At 39.2% G+C, this 21,896-nt stretch overlaps 1 protein-coding gene across 2 annotated transcripts in view; it reads right to left on the bottom strand.

The window, feature by feature from the left end:
- The window catches only part of Atxn10 (ataxin 10), a 134,968-nt gene that overhangs the window by 86,579 nt on the left and 26,493 nt on the right, over positions 1-21,896 (bottom strand). For both annotated transcript variants that reach the window (XM_031351775.1, XM_031351782.1), the window contains exons 3-5: positions 20,743-20,825; positions 11,927-12,023; positions 8,179-8,337 (exon numbers count right to left, since the gene is read on the bottom strand). In XM_031351775.1, coding sequence (XP_031207635.1) covers positions 8,179-8,337; positions 11,927-12,023; positions 20,743-20,825 — 339 coding nt within the window. The remainder of the gene's footprint in view (positions 1-8,178; positions 8,338-11,926; positions 12,024-20,742; positions 20,826-21,896) is intronic.

Genomic DNA, 21,896 nt, shown 5'->3' with positions numbered 1-21,896 from the left:
AGACCTGGATACTCCAACACACTGGAAGAGCAAGATTTGGATCTAAAAGCATATCTTACAATGGGGATGGAGGAACTTAAGAAGGACATAAACAATTCCCTCAAAGAAATACAGGAGAACACAGGTAAAGAGGTACAAGCCCTTAAAGAGGAAACACAAAAATCCCCGTAAAGAATTACAGGAAAGCACAACCAAACAGGAGAAGGAATTGAACAAAACCATCCAGGACCTAAAAATGGAAGTAGAAACAATTAAAAAAAAAATCACAAAGAAAGGTAACTCTAGAGAAAGAAAACCTTGGAAAGAACTCAGAAGCCATAGATGCAAGCATCACCAACAGAATACAAGAGATAGAAGAGAAAATCTCAGGTACAGAAGACACCATAAAAAACATTGACACACAGTCAAAGAAAACACAAAATGCAAAAAGTTCCTAACCCAAAACATCCAGGAAATCCAGGACACAATGAGAAGACCAAACCTAAGGATGATAGGTATAGAAGAGAGTTAAGACTCCCAAGGTAATGGGCCAGTAAATATCTTCAACAAAAAAATTATAGAAGAAAACTTCCTGAACCTAAAAAAAGAGATGCCTATGAACATACAAGAAGCCTACACAACTCCAAATAGTTTGGACCAGAAGAGAAATTCCTCCCGCCACATGATAGTCAAAACACCAAATGCACAAAACAAAGAAAGAATATTAAAAGCAGTGAGGGGAAAAAAGTCAAGTAACATATAAAGGCAGACCTATCAGAATTACACCAGACTTCTCGCCAGAGACTATGAAAACTAGAAGATCCTGGGCTGATGTCATACAGACCCTAAGAGAACACAAATGCCAGCCCAGGTTACTATACCCAGCAAAACTCTCAATTACCATAGATGGAGAAACCAACGTATTACATAACAAAACAAAATTTACACAGTATCATTCCACAAATCCAGCCTTTTAAAGGATAAATAAATGGAAAACTTCAACACAAGGAGGGAAACTACATCCTAGAAAAAGCAAGAAAGTAAATCTTCCAACAAAACTAAAATAAGTTAGCCACATGAACAGAATTCCAACTTTAACAACAAAAATAACAGGAAGCAACAATTACTTTTCCTTAATACCTATTAATATCAATGGACTCAATTCCCCAATAAAAAGACAGGCTATCAGACTGGGCATGAAAACTGGACCCAACATTTTGTTGCATTCAGGGAACCCTCCTCAGTGAAAAAGACAGACACTACTTCAGAATAAAAGGCTGGAAAACAATTTTCCAAGCAAAAGGTCACAAGAAACAAGCTGGAGTAGCCATCCTAATATTGAATAAAATCGACATTCACCCTAAGGTGATCAAAAAAGATAAGGAGGGACACTTGATACTCATCAAAGATATGATCTACCAAGAAGAACTCTCAATTCTGAACCTCTATGCTTCAAAAGCAAGGGCATCTACATTCATAAAAGAAACTTTACTAAAGCACAAAGCACACATTACACAGCACACAATAATAGTGGGAGATTTCAACACCTCACTCTCTCCAATGGACAGATCATGGAAACAGAAACTAAACAAAGACACAATGAGACTAACAGAAGTTATGAAACAGATGGATTTAACAGATATCTATAGAACTTTTTATCCTAAAACAAAAGGATATACCTTCTTCTCAGCACCTCATAGTACCTTCTCCAAAATTGACCATATAATTGGTCACAAAACAGGCCTCAACAGATACAAGAAGACTGAAATAATTCCTTGTATCCTATCAGATCACCATGGACTAAGGCTGCTTCTCAATAACAACATAAACAATAGAAAGCCCACATACACATGGAAGCTTAACAACACTTTATTCAATGATAACCTGGTTAAGAAAGAAATAAAGAAATTAAAGACTTTCTAGAGTTTAATGAAAATGAAGATACAACATACCCAAACTTATGGGACACAATGATAGCAGTCCTAACAGGAAAACTCATAGCTCTAAGTGCCTCTAAAAAGAAACTGGAGAGTGCATACACCAGCAATCTGACAGCACACCTGAAAGCTCTAGAACAAAAAGAAGCAAATTCACCCAAGAGGAATCGATGGCAGGAAATAATCAAACTCAGGGCTGAAATCAACCAAATGGAAACAAAAAGAACTATACAAAGAATCAACCAAACCAGGAGCTAGTTCTTTGAGAAAAATCAATAAAATAGATAAACTCTTAGCCAGACTAACAAGAAACTAGAAAGCCTGGATAAAATGGACAGTTTTATAGACAGATACCAGGTACCAAATTTAAATCAAGATCAGATAAATGATCTAAACAGTCCTATATCTGCTAACAAAATAGAAACAGTCATTAATAGTCTCCCAACCAAAAAAAGCCCAGGACGAGATGGGTTTAATGCAGAGTTTTATCAGACCTTCAAAGAAGACCTAATACCAATACTCCTCAAACTATTCCACAAAATAGAAACAGAAGGCACTCTACCCAATTCATTCTATGAAGCCACAATTACTCTGATACATAAACCACACAAAGACCTAACAAAGAAAGAAAACTTCAGGCCAATTTCCCTTATGAATATTGATGCAAAAATACTCAATAAAATTCTTGCAAACCGAATCCAAGAACACATCAAACAATCATCCATCATGATGAAGTAGTTTTCATCCCAGGGATGCAGGGATGGTTCAATGTACGAAAATCCATCAATGTAATTCACTACACAAAAAAACCTCAAAATAAAAAACCATATGATCATCTCATTGGATGCTGAGAAAGCATTTGACAAAAATCCAGCACCCCTTCATGATAAAAGTCTTGGAAAGATCAGGAATTCAAGGCCCATACTTAAACACAGTAAAAGCAATATACAGCAAACCAATAGCCAACATCAAACTAAATAGAGAAAAACTTGAAGCAATCCCATTAAAATCAGGGGCTAGACAAGGCTGCCCACTCTCTCCCTACCTATCCAATATTGTACTTAAAGTCCTAGTCAGAGCAATTAGATAACATAAGGAGGTCAAAGGGATACGAATTGGAAAAGAAGAAGTCAAATTATCACTATTTGCAGATGATATGATAGTATACTTAAGTGACACCAAAAATTCCACCAGACAACTTGTAAACCTGATAAACAACTTCAGCAAAGTAGCTGGATATAAAACTAACTCAAGCAAATCGGTGGCCTTCCTCTACACAAAGGATAAACAAGCTGAGAAAGAAATTAGGGAAACAACACCCTTCACAATAGTCACAAATAATATAAAATACCTTGGAGTGACTCTAACTAAGCAAGTAAAAGATCTGTATGTCAAGAACTTCAAGTCTCTGAAGAAGGAAATTGAAGAACACTCCAAAGATGGAAAGATCTCCCATGCTCATGGATTGCCAGGATTAATATAGTAAAAATGGCCATATTGCCGAATACAACCTACAGATTCAATGCAATCCCTAACAAAATTCCAACTCAATTCTTCAGACTTGGAAAGAGCAATTTGCAAATTCATCTGGAATAACAAAAAACCTAGGATAGCGAAACTATTCTCAACAGTAAGAGAACCTCTGGTGAAATCACCATCCCTGACCTTAAGCTGCACTACAGAGCAATTGTGGTAAAAACTGCATGATATTGGTACAGTGACAGGCAGGTGGATCATTGGAAAAGAACTGAAGACCCAGAAATGAACCCACTCACCTACAGTCACTTGATCTTTGACAAAGGAGCTAAAACCATCCAGTGGAAAAAAGACAGCATTTTCAACAAATGGTGCTGGCTCAACTGGCAGTTAGCATGTAGAAGAATGCAAATCGATCCACTCCAATCTCCTTGTACAAAGCTCAAGTTCAAGTGGAACAAGGACCTCCACATAAAACCAGATACACTGAAACTAATAGAAAAGAAAGTGGGGAAGAGCCTTGAGCACATAGGCACAGGGGAAGATTTCCTGAACAGATCCCCAATAGCTTATGCTCTAAGATCAAGAATTGACAAATGGGACCTCATAAAATTACTAAGCTTCTGTAAGGCAAAGGACATTATCAATAAGACAAAATGGCAACAACAGATTGGGAAAAGATCTTTACCAATCTTATATTTGATGGAGGGCTAATGCCCAATATATACAAAGAACTCAGACTCCAGAGAATCAAATAGCCCCATTAAAAAATGAAGTATAGAGCTAAACAAAGAATTCTCAACTGATGAATACCGAATGGTTGAAAAGCACCTAAAGAAATGTTCAACATCCTTAGTCATCAGGGAAATGTAAATTAAAACAATCCTGAGATTCCACCTCACACCAGTCGAAATGGCTAAGATCAAAAACTCAGGTGACAGCAGATGCTGGCGAGGTTGTGGAGAAAGAAGAACACTCCTTCATTGCTGGTGGGATTGCAAGCTGGTACAACCACTCTGGAAATCAGTTGGTGGTTCCTCCGGAAATTGGACATAGTACTACCAGAGGACCCAGCCATACCACTCCTGGGCATATACCCAGAAGATGCTCCAAAATGTAATACAGACACATGCTCCACTATGTTCATAGCAGCCTTATCCATAATAGCCAGAAACTGGAAACAATCCAGATATCTCTCAACAGAGGAACAGATACAGAAAATGTGGTACATCTACACAATGGAGTACTACTCAGCTATTAAAAACAATGAATTTATAAAGTTCTTAGGGAAAAGGATGGATCTGGAGAATATCACCCTGAGTGATGTAACCCAATCAGAAAAGAACACACATGGTATGTACTCTCTGATAAGTGGATATTAGTCCAGAAGCTCAGAATACCCAAAATACAATCCACAAACCACAAGAAACTCAAGAAGAAGGAAGACCAAAGTGTGGATGCTTCGTTCCTTCTTAGAAGGGGAAACAAAATACCCATGGAAGGAGTTGCCGAGACAAACTATGGAGCAGAGACTGAAAGAAGGACAATCCAGAGACTGCCAAACCTGGGGATCCTTTCCATATTCAATCACCAAACCCAGACACTGTTGTGGATGTCAGCAAGTGCTGGCTGACAGGAGCCTGATAAAGCTGTCTCCTAAGAAGGGAGGGAACAGGGTTTGTTTTTTGTTTTTGTTTTTGATATTTTTTTGGGAGGGGCAACCAGGAGAGGAGATATCATTTGAAATGTAAATAAAGAAAATATCTAATAAAAAAATGTACTGACAAAAAAAAAAAGAAAGAAAGAAATTGGATTGTTGGGACACTTAGCAAAGCCAGCTGAACACACATCTTAAGTGCCTACAGAATATTCTCCATGACGATGGTATAGTGGGCCATAAACAACCTGGATAATTTTTAAAAGAATGAAATCATACAAAGGATGTTTGTCCACAGTGGAATAAAATTAAAAATTAGTAGCAAGACAGGATTTGGGAAATATACAAAAACATGGAAATCAAACTCCTAAATAACCAATGGATTCAACTTGATATGAAGGAAAAGGAAAACACAGCACAGAAAGCCTCACAGAGTGTTAACACAGTTCTTACGGGGGGGGGGTTGATGGCTGTGAATGCTCCTCAGTGTTAACACAGTTCTTACAGGGGGTTGATGGCTGTGAATGCTCCTCAGAGTGTTAACACAGTTCTTACAGGGGTTGATGGCTATGAATGCTCCTCAGAGTGTTAACACAGTTCTTACGGGGATTGATGGCTGTGAATTCTCCTCAGTGTTAACACAGTTCTTACAGGGGGTTGATGGCTGTGAATGCTCCTCAGTGTTAACACAGTTCTTACAGGGGGTTGATGGCTGTGAATGCTCCTCAGAGTGTTAACACAGTTCTTACAGGGGATTGATGGCTGTAAATGCTTAGACCCTAAGTCAATAATCTAAGACTTTTCCATCTTAGAAGTAACAAAACCCAAAGCAAGCAGAAAGCACAACAGCAGGGGCAGGAACTGTAAATGGAGAAGGCTCAGTGAGACAGCTCAGCTCGGAAAGGCTCCTCCTGAGACAGCCTGCCAGCCTGCGTTCAATCCCCGGGATGGAAGGACACCCCAACAGGAGCCTACATAAAGGTAAGAAAAACTCAATCCATAACATCTGTCTTCTAACCTCCACAAATGTGCCACAAAGGCTGCCCACCTCTCCACCCCCACAAAATAATACATTTCTGTAAAAAAGACCTACAGATTCATGAAAAATTCTGTTTTTAAAACTAAAATGATGGTCTTATTAACATAGGAATGCAAGAGATCTAAAATAGCCTACTCTCCCTACCACACACATAAATCTTGATAAGGAGCATAGGATGCCTCAGTTTCAGGTCTTAAATTTTATGTTAATCAAGATCATGACATTAAAAATAACACTGGCATTAAATCAATGATGGCTCTAAGAGAGAAATTAAACTGATATTTAAAACAAAACAAAACAAAACAAACAAGAAATTAACCAGAGGAACAATAAAACATGCGCATTTGTCTCCTCAGGAGTGTAGGAACCCTGGCTGAGGAGATGATCAGTCAGTAAAGCACTTGCGGCCCAAGCTCAAGTGAGTTCAACTGAGTCCAACCCCTAGCACCTAAGAAAAGGTATGTGGAAAAGAAATGAATAACTAAATAAGAAGGTGTGTAATGGTGTGCCTTGTAACCCTAGCACTGGAAACATAAAATCAGGGTAGATTCCCCCAGGCTTGCTGGCCAGCCAGCCTCTTCTAATGTGAGTCCCACATCCCAGGGGAACTCTCAAACAGCACGGTGGCACATCCTGAGGACACTAGGGCTGACTACTGAACACACACAGAACACAGGGAAACTGCTCCAGCACAGCACCTGGACTGTCTGTATCCTCCCATGTAGCCACACAGGCCAAAGCTTGAGTACTGCTCATCTGAGTATGATGACACCCTGTGATGATGGTTCTAAGAGAAGGTGAGAGGATACTGTGAGACAGAGTCTAAGAGGTACTTCAGGGTCCTTTGTGCATCCCTCTCTCACAGTGTAAAAGCAGCTCAAACTACCTAAAGCTACAAATGGCTGTTGTATCCATTATCTTTACTAGTCTGGAAAAACAGGCCACCACTTTGACCTGTGTATTTGTGACACTTAGTCCTAAAGAAAAGGTCAAAGGACACAGGATTAAAAACATATTCCATCAGATACTTCTGAAAACGTAATAGAAGTTCAAGAAAGAAAAACGTCCACTATCCTTGTATGCTTTCTGGTGCTGTGGTAGAATACTGACCCAAACCAATGTGAACTAGGAAGGGGTTTACGCAGCTTCCAGGTCCATCAACAAAGGATGCCAGTGCAGTAGCTCAAGGCAGGTGCTGGAACAGCTCCATGGGGGAACAATGCTCACTGGCTTGCTTCCCCTGGCTTGCTCAACTACATTTCTTATACAGTCCAGGCCCACCTGCCCACCAACATTGGACTGGGCCCTTGTCTTCATCCACTAGCAATCAAGAAGACACCCTGTAGACAGGACAGGCCCAGAGAGGCAGCTCCTTGGTTGAGAGTCCTTCTTTCCACACATGTCTATGTGTCGAGCTCACAAAAATGAGCCAGCACACCTTACAGACTCAAGAAGCTGGGGGGATCCCAAAAGGAACAAACTCCAAGAAATCAATACTGAGATGACATTGACTCCTAAAAAACAAAGGAACGAAATCCAAAAGAGACCAGAGGGAAATCAGACACTTTGTTTGGAGAGGTAATGTGAACAGCAACTGTGTCTCGTTTACACAATCCTGACATATACCAACTTCTGATCTTTCATGAACCATCTGCTGAGGTCACAGCAGTCTCCAAACAGGCTGAGACACTTGCACGGTGTTTATTCACACATCAACACTGCCACCACCACCTTATCCTATACTTCAAGTCTGTCAAGCTCAAGCTGTAGCTATTTCACAAAACAACTATCAGACCTCAACTTTTTACTTCAAACTTCTACAAAGGGGTTGAGATTGTAGCTTAGTGGGAGAGCACTTGTGAACTCAATTCCTCTGCATCACAAGGAGTAAACAAATCTTTAAGTTAGTGGTTGGAATAAGCCAGATATGGTGATAATCTCAGTCACTGGGAAGTTGAGGCAGAGGAGCAAAACTTCAAAGCCAGCCTAGAGAACACCACAAACCCTGTCTCAATATATTACTAAACCTCATAAGGAAAATGATCTGGAAGGACGTCTTTCCACAACCTAATTCCTAGCAGGATACTTACGGCCACTCTGACTCTGGGTGCTTTTGGTGAGCTTCTATGACGTTAATTGCAATATTGAGGTTCTCTTCCAGGTCTTTCATCCTTTCAGGATTAAGAGATGTGAACAGAATCATGGAACAGTAGGCAACAATCTTTTTGTCTGGATGGTTTAAGCAAGACCTGCCAAACAAAGAAACGAGACTCTTATTCTAATTATCAACATGATTATTGTGACATTAATAATAATGATCCTTAGCAAATTTAGTTTATATTGATATTTTAGGATATAATAAAGATTATAATGCCGTGGGAAAAAGCATATCTTTGACTATAAAATCAGTAAATACAATGGTAATATACAATAAAATGGGATTAGAGATGGTTCCATAACTAAAAGCATAAATTGTTCACACAAAGGATCCAAGGTTCCTGGCAGCTGCCCATGGCGGCTCACAACTGCCCATAACTCAGGCTCCAAGGGACCTAACATGCTTGGCTGAGAGCAACTTTGCTCCTACATACTATATACCTACAGACATGTATACACACACACATATATATAATTATAAATAAGAATAAATCTTAAAAGAGACAATAAAAAGCTACATTTGACTTAGGACTTAGAATTGAAAAGAAAGTAACATTTGAATAGAGAAAAAATGAAAATGATCACATTTCTAAAGCATTAAAGGTGTTTATTCTTGTTAGAAAGAACAGTCAAAAAATGTAAGAAGACTATAAGCATTGTATCATGGTCATAAAGGACAGATGTGAAACAGAAGAACTTGGAGTCAAGAGCCATAACACAATTCCTAAAGCCCATCACCTACTTAGTGAGGTCACTTACTTATTGTGAGCTATGTCATGGCTCACCCCAACATTTGGTTTTTGTCCCCATGTAAACTTCATGACTCAGGCATGGTGACATACACTATTGATGGCAACACTCAAGAGACAAAGGCAGGTGGCTCTCTTCTAAGTTACAAGGCCTAGCCTGGTCAACATATCAAGTTCTAGGCCAGACAACCAGAGCTACAAACTGAGACCCTGTCATAAAAAGAGAGTCATGTGGGCCAATGAGATCACTTAGCCAGTCAGGGTGCTTGCTGCAAAACCTGATGACCTGAGTTCAATCTCCAGAACCCAGCAAAAGTGAAAGGAGAGAGCTGACTCCGGCAAGTTCTCTCTAGCTCTACATAACTGGCATAGCACAAACACATGCACATGCACACCATAAACAGATACATATCTATAAACACACATGTAAAAATAAGCTCCTATACATCATGTGGAAGAATCACTGTCAATAAAAAGCTAATGGCCAATAAGCTGAGGCAGGATTAGAAGGCAGGACTTGTGGTTGGGAGAGTGTCAGGTGGGAAGAGAATTTTTCTGACCAGGATGCAGAGGAGAAAGACATAAGAAGAGGAGATGAAAGCAACCACTTAGCTGAACTCAGGTTTGAATAAATGGGCTTTAAGTTAAGAGTTATTTGGAGAACCAGCCTAGCTTACGGCCGAGGCATTCACTAATAATATTAAGCGTCTGACTAAGAGTTCATCTAATAACTGTAATTTATATATAAGCCCAGGAAACAAACACAACCAGAGAGGGCAGCACAGCGCTCACACAGTGGCACGCATGCTGTGGATCCGGGCAGCACAGCGCTCACACAGTGGCACGCATGCTGTGGATCCAGACAGCAGCGCTCACACAGTAGCACGCATGCTGTGGATCCAGACAGCAGCGCTCACACAGTAGCACGCATGCTGTGGATCCAGACAGCAGTGCTGGCTTCACACTGCAGCTATACCCTTTACCACTGACAATCTGCAGGTCTCTCACCTGTCCAATAGGATCCATTCCATTTATCTACAGGAGTTTAAGAACAGAGATAATACAATGTAACTTTTATTTTTTTTTAAACTTTATATTTAATGATGGTTCTTAAATGTTTTAACCTCTCTTTAGCCCACAACCCACCAGAGGTAGTAGGAAAAAAGGATATGGGAGAATTGGACCTGTGTAGAAATGGTTCTCTGGAGCAAGGCCCATCTGTGTTGTGTGGAAATCAGCAGTTTAGTTCACAGGTTAGCAGCCACAGCTCAATATACTTGTAAACACCTCACAGAAATATTGGGTCAGCAGCTGCAGTGGCATGTCTTAGCAAGAACAGCCAGGCCTCAGACTCTGCTCGAGTCATCAGGAGGGATCAGGAGGAACTTCAGGAGAAGTTCTCCTCTGTGCCTCTTTCTCAGTAAAGCAAAGATCAGCGAAGATGTGAGACCCACTAGTGTTATCCAGCTAGTTCTATAAGCAAGCCAAGCTCAGCTGTCTGTCGAGTCCTATTTATACCCTCTTAAACATTACTTGCCTCCATGGGTCTTGCCTCAGTATGTGTGTCTATCTCAGCTGACTTCACTCTGTCAATCAGCGTTGAGTCCACAAAAGCGACAAGAAATTGTAGTATACCACAAAAAGTTTTTTGATGTGTTTTTCCCTATGAAGTCCCAACAAATGCAGCTCAACTATGCAATGTAAGGCGGACCAATAAATGTGTAACAAAGTAAAGAATCTTTTATTACATGTCCTTTCACGTTTCCTTTAGCAGCAGAACATCCTTTCTCCTATGTCTGCTTCAGCTAAACATTGCTTTACAAGTCTGCTTTAGCCTTTCACTTGCATCTACTTCAAAAAAACACCCCATGTTTGTCCCAACAAAACACCATCCAACCGACTTTCAAAGAAGCCCTTAAGTTTCTACTCAATACAGCCCACGGCAAGGCCCTTAAGTTTCTACTCAATACAGCCCATGGCAAGGCCCTTAAGTTTCCACTCAAGACAAGCCCACAGCAAGGCCTCAGTGACAGATGTTGTTCTGCTGCCCACACTAGGAGAGTCTGAGCAGGAGTGTGGCCACCAGGACGACAACACAGTGTCTTTCCATTCCTATACAGTGTCTTCCCATCACTACACAGTGTCTTCCCATCACTGATCCACTGTCACCAATTTACATGTCAATATAATGTTCAAGTACTTACAAATTAATAGCTAGCTGTTAGAAAACTAATACATAACATGAATCAATCCAACATCCAATAGAAATAACCAGACTGGTTATAAACTTTTTATAGCAGACATCAAACTGGTAAACCTTATCTTAATAAATAAGCACAGCAGCCATCTCTTAACACTGACAAAGGAAGTAAATTATCTTTTTCTCACAGTAAGACAGATTGCTGAGAGTGAACAGTAGAAGAGCTACCCCTACTTCTCAGTGAAATTCACTTCACACTGATGAGCATGTCTGTTATCCAAACCCTACGACTGACTCCCCATTATCTACCAAGAAGAGTACTGAGCCGTGCATGTACACAACAGGAAAAAATAAAGGATTAACTCACTGCACATATTTTAACGTCTTATGTTTCTGGGGTTTTTTTTCTTTATAAATTTCAGGGTCCTTAATTAAGTTACTACTTTCCCCATGACTTTATTTCTTAAAAATAAGCCAGCATTTTCCCAAGGGCCACAAATCTTTGTACAAGCTCAATGATGATCAAATATGCCTATCATAGAACCACCCCACAAACCAAGCAAGGTACAGAACACCGGAGGGTCCAGGTGTCTACTTCATACCCTTTCCCAGCTAACACTGGAATTATAAAACTACAGTCTTGTTTTTCATGCTTTTGAACTTCATATGAATGAACTATAACCACGATCTTTTCAGAAGCCAGTAAAAAAAAAATCTTAACATCATACTCACATGAAGAGTTCTGGGAAGGCATGGACCCAAACAATGGACTGGGAATCTTCATTCCGTGAGGCAACATTGCCTAAAAACTGCAGGCCACAGCGGAAGGCTAGGAATATAGAAAAGTGAAAACTGAAGATGACAGACTCAACAGAGTGAATAAATCCATCTTAGTAAGAAACATCCCCAATTTTATAGAACAGGGCAGTGGGAACAAGAGGAGAGACAAAAGACACAGGGAAAAGGAGGTGCAGAGAGAGGCATGAAGGGGAGAGGAAGAGATGGGAGGGAGAGAGGAAGAAAGTGACTGACTGACTGAATGATTGATTGATTGAATGGTTGATTGTCTAAGAGTCTCACTCCACAATGAAATTCTAAGCAGGAAATTAATATGCCATGTCAAAACAACACTACATAAAGTTAACTTCTAAAAGATTATAAACCCAAATATAATTATATGAAATAACATTGGAATACATGCTCCAATTAAAAGATGACTACAAATTAAGTATGTCTGCACATGTCAGTAATCAAGTCACCTCTAGATGCTGAGACAGGAGGATCACGCTAATAAAAAACATGCCAAGACCAGTCCAATAAAACCCTGTCTCAAAACAAAACAAACCACAGATAAGCTTAGGAATGAATTTTTATTTTATTTTTATTTTTTTTGTTTTTACCTTTTGGGTTTTTTTTATTTTGTCATATTGAAAATTTATTAAATATTATAACAATAAAAATGAGTATTATAAAAGTTGTTTGATATAAAACAATTAATTGAACAGTCTTATGTAGCTGATTGTCTACAGCAATACTGAAAATACATGTTTTTCTCAATATAAATTTTAAATAACTCCAAACATAGTAACTGTATATTTTAAAATAATACCTCACTACTAGTTTTTTTTAAAAAAATGAATATAAATAAAGTCGTTTTGTTCATTTGTTTGTTTTGTTTTTAGTAGAGCTTAAAATCTTGGCTCTTACTGTGGTACAAGCCCAAAATAAGAACAATTTTTAGACATTGGAGTTCATTGTAATAAGGCTGTACTTCAATGACCCTCACATCACCAAAGGATTTTACCTCCATCGTAGCTAAGCTGAGAGTTGACAGTTCTGCTGTGCCAAAGAATGAATTGTAGGCTCGATTGTTGTATGCAGACTTCCTGCTGCGGTCAAAGCTATTTGACTTGAGTGAGTGACTTCATTCTCAGCCCACAGAGAAGAGTTTACATTCATTTAAGAAATGGTGTAGGTATTAAGATGGTCTATCCATGAAGTCATTCACCAACTGTTTCAATGAACAATGATTCTGCTTGGAGGGTGGCACAGACATTAGGTGAGGGTAAGAATCTGGTTCATTGGCTGTGATGATTTGGAAAAGCATTCATCTCAGAGAAAGAGTAACTTATAAAGTCCTCTTCTTCAAACTTGATACAATAGTTACAAACATATAGCAAAGCATTCAGTCTCACTCTTTGTTGTTTTCTTACAAGCCACCTCCCAAATTAATTGTCTACGTTTCTTTTGGCTGTATAAATAATTTTGAAATATGTAAGCTGTTCTGAAAAACCATAGTATAGTGTAAAACCATGAAATAAACAATACTACTAATAGAGAGGCTGAGATATAAGAAGCATGATTTCAAGACCATTACGTGGTACAAAGTAAGACACTGTCATGTACAAACAAGCAGAAAGTGCATATGAATTGTACAATATTGGACCTATTTCTCCAATTACCAAATTAGAGAGACCACTGGATGACAGCCAACAAATTTCTAATTCCTCATATTTTTGAATTTCAATTGATTAGGATATGTTGGTAATATTAATTTTCATGTTAAGATATATTAAGAAAAAGTAATTGTTACTTCCTGTTATTTTTGTTGTTAGAGGTGGAATTAGGTTTATGTGGGTTTGTTGAAAGATTACTTTCTTGCTTCTTCTAGGGTGTAGTTTTGCTCTTTATGTTGGTGTTTTCCATCTATTATCCTTTGTAGGGCTGGATTTGTTGAAAGATATTGTGTAAATTTTTTGTCATGGAATATCTTGTTTTCTCCATCTATGGTAATTGAGAGTATTGCTGGGTATAGTAGCCTGGGCTGGCATTTGTGTTCTCTTAGGGTCTATATAACATCTGCCCAGGATCTTCTAGCTTTCATAGTCTCTGGTGAAAAGTCTGGTGTAATTCTGATAAGCCTGCCTTTATATGTTACTTGACCTGTTTCCCTTACTGCTTTTAAAATTCTTTGCTTAGTGCATTTGGTGTTTTGATTATTATGTGACAGGAGGAATCTTTTCTGGTCCAGTCTATTTAGAGTTCTGTAGGCTTCTTGTATGTTCATGGGCATCACTTTCTTTAGGTTAGGGAAGTTTTCTGCTTATAATTTTGTTGAAGATATTTACTGGCCCTTTAAGTTGGGAGTCTTCACTCTCTTCTATACCTATTATCCTTAGGTTTGGTCTTCTCATTGCATCCTGGATTTCCTGGATGTTTTGGGTTAGGAGCTTTTTGCTTTTGGCGTTTTCTTTGACTGTTGTGTCAATGTTTTCTATGGTGCCTTCTGCACCTGAGATTCTCTCTTCTATCTCTTGTATTCTGTTGGTGATGACTCCTGATTTCTGTCCTAGGTTTTCTAACTCCAGGGTCGTCTCCCTTTGTGATTTCTTTATTGTTTCTAGTTCCATTTTTAGATACTGGATGGTTTTCCTGTACTTCTTTAGGTGATTTTTGTGTTTCCTCTTTAAGGGCTTCTAGCTGTTTACCTGTGTTCTCCTGTACTTCTTTGAGGAAGTTATTTATGTCCTTCTTAAAGTCCTCTATCATCATCATGAGAAGTGATTATAGATCCGAAACTTGCTTTTCCGGTGTGATGGTGTATCCAGGACTTGTTATGGTGAGAGAACTGGGTTCTGATGATGCCAAGTAACCTTGGTTTCTGTTGCTTATGTTCTTACGTTTGCCTCCCGCCATCTGGTTACCGTATCTAGTGCTACCTGTTCTAGCTAAATCTGACTGAAGTCTGTCCTTCCTGTGATCCTGGTTGTGTCAGAACTCCTCACAATCAAGATATCTCTGTGATCCTGTGATTCTGGGATCTGTGATCCTATGATCCTGGGCCCATTAGAGTGCCTGGGAGTAGAGCTTCCTCTGGGAATTATGAGACTCACTGCAGAGTTTGTGCCCAAGGTCTGCTCAGGGCACCAGCCCAGACAGGCCGAGTTCCTGAATGCAAGGGTCCGGCTGGTACCAGTTACTCCCGGTGTTGGGACAGATGTTGTCAGATATTGTCCCAACTGGCTCAGAATGAATTTTTAAAATGTAACAAGTTGTTTAATACAAACATACCTAGGACATAAGACTATAGAAATATTGCAAGGTAAAGAAAACTAAAAGGAGAAAGATCAAATATCAGTCAAAAAACAGGCCATTTAAAATTAGACATAATAAACACTAATGCAGAAGACATTATTGGAAATATGTTAAATAATCACTACAGATTAACTTAACAAAAAGATATAAAAATGTATAATTGGAATTCACTTAGTAATATACTCTCAAATATAAAGAAAAATTGACCACAGTGAAAACTACTGACAATAAGTTGAGTAGTTTTAAGATATCTTCTCTCTGCAAATTCTAGAAGCAGACAAAAAATATATATATTTTATATATTATATATATTTACATATTATATATTATATTTATATTATATTATATATTTATATATTATATATACATATACCTCAAAGTTCTAAGTAAGATTTAATAAAAACCTAACTGCCACTTAGAATATAAAGCAGCAAAGCACTGGCCCAAAAGAGACCACAGCAAATGCTAGGGAGTGGGTGGAACACAGACTCCATTTACTGCACGCAAGAAAGGAACATGGTGCAGTCGCTTTGGAAAAAAATTCACCAAGTTCTCACAAGCTAAACACATAAAGTCAAGGCACCATCATTAACAAAGTATCAAGATGTAAGTGAAAGTGACATGCATGCAACTAAGGCAGAGATTAGAAACTACCAAGGACCTCCATTCAAAGGCTGCTTTAGCCTAAAACTAGGTACAAGCAAAAAGTCCAGAGTGCACTTTAGAATAATAATGGCCAGTATAGTGACAAATATTCTTTTTTGAAAGAGAAGTCTAAGGCATTTGCAATCACCATTTATGAAGAGTACAAAAGTATCACTGCTAGCAAGACAAAAGATCCAAGGGCTAAATACCAAACAAATCAAACTATAATGTCCCACACTACCAACAAAAGGCTAATGCATGTAGAATATTTAAATGTGTAACTTATCTGCATTCTTGAGAAAGCTTATTTATTTGAATGGTTTTTTATACTTTATTTTTTTAAGATTTATTTATTTATTATATTTAAGTACACTGCAGCTGTCTTCAGACACCCCAGAAGAGGGCACCAGATCTCATTATAGATGGTTGTGAGCCACCATGTGGTTGCTGGGATTTGAACTCATGATCTTCAGAAGAGCAGTCAGCGCTCTTAACTGCTGAGCCATCTCTCTAGCCCTGAAAGGTTTTTCTAATAATCAAATTTACAAATTTTAAAGAGCTTATAAAAGTTGCTTCACCAAAGTCAGTATTAAAAAAAAAATAGTTCTAAATACAGGAAACAATCAAGCATGAAGACACTGGGCTAAGGGATACAAACAGTGAAACCTTTGCCTATGTGCAAGAGCCTGGGCTCAGGTCTAACCTCCAGAAGAGGGGGAGGATGACATGGTACCAGGACATACCATTTATAAAAGTACCAAGATATGGGGCTGCAGAGATGCTCAGTAGTTGTGAGCACTAACTGCTCTTGTAGAGGATCCAGGGTTCCCAGCACCCACATGGCAGCCGGCGGCCACCTATAACTCTACTTCCAGGGCCTTGAACATCCTCCACATGGTACACACATACATGCAGTCAAAAGTCGCACAAGCAAATCTAAAAAGAAAGTGTTTTCAAGTGCCAAAATAGGAGTGACAGTGATGGGTACACTATCTAAGAAGGAATTACAAAATAAAACGGAGGTGTTGAAGTGCAACTAAGTAAGGAAAGGAAGATTCAGAGCATGTGTCTCAGCTTCTATAGAGAGGTTAAATGTAACTGTCAGTCTAGATCCAAGTAGGAGAATACACGCACACACACACACGTCACTGCACATCCTGGTTGACATGCAGATTTGTTGGAAACTTAGTAAAACCATTCTAAAAGTGTATGTAAAGATAGAGAGGGCTGTCAATGGCTATGACACTGTCGGAAAGTAAGCCTCACAGATTACTGGCTAGCTCGGTTAACTGAAGATACAGCAGGGTGGAACCAAGACAGAACCAAACAGAGCAGTGAGCTAGAACAAGAACTTGACTGGAACCTAAACTGACGAAAGTATAGGCACCAGGTCATTAAATAAACGATGGTCTATGTAAAAACTAGCAGTGGGGTGCCTGGGTGTCAGCATAGAAACCTAACAATGCTGTGCTTCCTCACACAGGATGCCTGGGTATCAGCATAGAAACCTGACAATGCTATGCTTCCTCACACAGGACAGAAAATTCCATTCTAGCCACTGACCTGAACATAAGCACCAAAATCAAAAAAAAATTAAAAAACACTGGAAAGCTTTTAAATATTAATAAACATTAAATCTAGTAATACTTTTTCTCAGGTGATACCATACAATAAAAACAGAAATATTACCACAGAATAGGAAGATATATGAAATACACAACTATCTTCAAACTCACAGCATAGTCAAAGGGCTCCTAATAAACATTTGTTTTTCTTTTGTTTCTTTTTGAGACAGGGTCTCACTGTGTAGCCCTGGCTGTCCTGGTACTCACTACGTAGACTAGGTTGGACTCAAACTCACAGAGACCTGCCTGCCTCTGTCTCTGCCTCCCAAGTGCTGAGATTTAAAGTATGAGCCATTTAAAAATGGCTACAAACTATTTTTAAAAGACAAATAAACCAACAGAAAAACAGGCAAAAAAGTTTTGTGAAGAAAAAAAATTTGGTAAGATCCAAAATGGAAATACAGGGAAGAAAAAAGTAAAAGTACTTGATAGCATGAGAAAACCAGGAGGCTGCACTCATCCACTGAGCTGACACAACTTACACTTAGAAAGCAGCAGCAGATAGTGACAGTGTAGGAGCCATAAATTGTCAACAACAGGATACTGATAAACAGATTGGAGTGGGTACCAGCTCTTCATTTTGCCTCCTAGTTCCAAAACTTCAACATCCGCTCTGTGAAAATGGGGTGGGGGCAGCTTCCCAGACACTTCTGCTGCCAGCAACGCCCCTGAGACTTCCTGGACGCTCCTCCACTCTGCTCTAGGAGCAGTCTCTCCAGGCCTGGCTCCCACAAAGCATTGCGTCAGCAGTGCTAGCAGCCAGAACCCCAAAACTAAATAATGTAATATAATTTAAGGAAACCAAACACAAAATTCAAGTATATACCAACAGATAAAAATACTGAAAAAAAAGAAAAACATTAAAATTCAAGGGCTTCTCATAGCCTGTTCATAGAATTTTATTATTTTACGTCTACTCTGAGTCCTTAAAAATTAGTCCATACTAAAGATTACTAAATGTTTATAATACAAAAGTACCAACCATTACCCAGATAAGCCATAATTTAAAAAGATACTAATAGTTCTACTAAATACTTTAGAATATTAACACTTAAGTTTAAATGTAAATAGTGAACGGGACACTGTGGCCTGACAGCCAAGCAACCCAACAGTTCCTCAGGCTTTTTGTTGCAACAGGAACTTCTGAAAATCCAAAACATGACTCTGGGCAAGCAGACATACAGATGGCCTAGGTACAGGCAAGGAGGTTGCAGGCAAGTAAAATAACAGTTTACTTTAACAACAGCCTATCAACTGATCTTTATGTAAACACTAAGAACAGTGCAAAGCCCCGAAAAAATGCCAGCATTATTTTTACAGATTAGGAAAGAATATATGCCAAAAACAACATCAATAGCTCAATTAAAATAACTCATACTTGTGTTTACATAAAATTTGATGACCATAATATATTTGTCAGACCACTGCAATTATTGCCTGAAAATAATACTCTAAATATTATTTTGACAATATAATTACAGTTCTTACCTCAGAAGCAGTAACAAAAAACTGGCACAGTTTCCCAGACAACAGTCTCTCTAAAATAAGGTTCTCAGAGAAAGTACTAAGAAATAGTGAAATCAAAATACTTTTTACAATGCTATTTTATAGGTTTTAACTAAGGCACTATGAAAACAAGTTTTCTGAGAATGGCCGTGAGCTATCATGTGTGTGGCTGCTGGGAATTGAACTCAGGACCTCTGCCGGCCCAGCTCGCTCACTCTGGTGTAATTCATTGTAGCTGTCTTTAGACACACCAGAAGAGGGCATCCGATCTCATTACAGGTGGTTGTGAGCCACCATGTGGTTGCTAGGATTTGAACTCAGGACCTTAGGGAGAGCAGTCAGTGCTCTTACCCGCTGAGCCATCTCACCAGCCCTCTGAGTTTCTTATTAGATGCAAATGTCACTGTTGAATTTCAAATAAAATCCAGGAGCTTTCCTATCAGACCTTTCCCAGAGGTGCTGAGAAATACCGCTAATTTTCCTTTTTCTCCTTGCCTCTTTTTCAATTCTGCCACAGAATACAGGTCAGCAGCTTAAAATGGACACAGCTGAAATTTTTTTTAAATAGAAAGTGCTTCCATTTCATGGACTAGGAGACTCAATACTGTCAAGATGACAACTCTTCCCAAACTCACCAGCAGATTTAACATAATCCCTAGTGTCTATAATATATTACTCAAGTAACTTCTACAGCTCAACAGTAAAACACAACTACAAGAAATTAAAAAAAGAAAAAAGAAACTGAACAAAGGATTCAAACAAACATTTCTCCAAAAATGTATAAATGCCCAATACACACATGTGATTCTTCCATGTCCTTGTGGACACTGTCTTTTTGGGTTAAAGCCATCCAAGTGGACGTGAGGTAACGTGGGTGTTATTCACATTTCCAAATGACTAATGATGGTAAGCCCAAGGTTCAATTCCCAATGCCACTTTCCGCCACTTCGGAGGCTCCAAGTCCATGGTTCAGTGCAGCCAGGGCTGGTTTCTCCTGGTACTTCTTGACATTAGACTGCAGTATGCTTCCTGCGTCTTGCATGGTCTGCGCCTATGTGTCACTATCCTTTTCTCAGGAAGACAGCAAACTTCTTCAGTGTGCCTTAATTACCTCCTGTACAATCTTATCTCCAAAGACATGGAGGTGAAGATCCTGCTGTGATCTGACTGTTCGTGTCCTTCGGAAATCCGCGTGCTGAGATCAAATCTCCGAAGTGTTGGTAGTAAGTGACAAGGCTGTGAGGGTTAACTAGGTCTTGCAGTTAGAGCCCCTTAGAAAAAGCCAAGAGCTCCTTTGCCTTCCTCTGCCTTTCTGACACAAGAAGGTGCCTTCATTGAGCCAGAGAACAAGCCCTTTTCACATAATAAATATGCTGAAACCCTGAACGTAGACTTCCCACCTTCTACTGTGATCAATGTCTGCTTTTATTAATTACCTAAGCTACGTACTTTGCCACGGCAGCCCAAACAGACTAAGAGAAGACACAGTGAGAAACTAGGACGAGACAAGTCAGCTCACAGCAGGACAAAATGGAAGTTACAGCAACTTGCCCTCCCAATAACTCTTTAATATTTCATGAAATGCAGAACATGTGTTTCGGTGCACGACTGAACACTCAGAGCATTAGTTTTAAACAGTTTTCAAGATGATAATCCATTAATTATACTGCACATTACCTGTCAACAAAGAGTCTTGTTCCACCCGAAGCTCACGAAAGAGAAGAACCAAGTCAACAGCAACTCCAATGGTGTCCAGGTTCCTGTGTTAAATTTTAAGACATAATTAAACTAAATATATGCTCTTCTTTAATACTGAATTTCAAACGATAATTTAATGCACAATGCTGAGGCTACTGATGAACAGTTCCTACAGTGGGCAGAATAACGGCTTCTAGAGATATGCACGTCCTGATTACCAAAATCTGTACTTATTACATTATCTGGTAAAGAGCGCTTTTCAGACAAGCCCAAATCAATAATCTTGAGATAGAAGGATATGGAGGTCCAATGTACCACAAGGCTCCTTATAGAAAGAACACAAGAAAGCTGGAACCAAGAGAAAGGAGGCTAGCTGCCAAGCAAAGTGGAAGGGCTGAAAACTGGCAAGGCAAAGAACCTGACTCTGTCCCAGAGCCTCCAGAAGGACCATCCGGGCCAATCCCCTGTGAACTGCTAAACTCCAAAACTATAAGATAATAAGTGTGTGCTGTTTCAGTTTTTGGTAATATGTCACAGTAACAACAGTAAAGTGACACAAATCTGACTAGTGGGGTGCCGCTGTAACAAATACCTTTAAAAAGGCTTTGGTCAGTGAGCAGAGGCTAGAGGATCCCTAAGAAGCAGGACAGAAGGAAATCACAGTGCCTAGGACAGACTGCTGGTACAAACACCACATGCAGGCACAGCTGGCCGCGTTCAGAAGAAGATGAGAACATGTTATTAGAGACTACAGAATGATAATCTCTGCTGTGTGGTGCCAAAAGTCCTTGGACAGCATCCTAGAGCTGTGTGGAAAGGAAAGAAAAAAGAAATGCCTAACACTGCCCCATGTGCTGTGGTCCTCTGGCTACTGTGTTTGAGGAAAGATACTTGTTTTCTAGTTTTACAGGTCCCAGATAAAGTGGAACTTTGTCCCAAGATGTATCAGCATCCAGAGTTTCTTATGTAACTTAGCTAATTACAGGACTCGAAGTGGGACTTCTAGCTAATGAGACTTAAAGGCATTCTGAACATGAGCTGCTGCAATGGATTTACAATGTTGGGGATCTTGGGATCACAAAATGTATTCTGAATGTGATAGATGGGAGTGTTTAAGATCAATGGCTGAACTG

This window comes from Mastomys coucha, unplaced genomic scaffold, assembly GCF_008632895.1.
Source record: "Mastomys coucha isolate ucsf_1 unplaced genomic scaffold, UCSF_Mcou_1 pScaffold11, whole genome shotgun sequence".
NCBI classification, from domain to species: Eukaryota; Metazoa; Chordata; class Mammalia; order Rodentia; family Muridae; genus Mastomys; species Mastomys coucha.
Note: the sequence above shows the minus strand (reverse complement) of the source record. Positions and strands in the feature narration are given on the sequence as shown.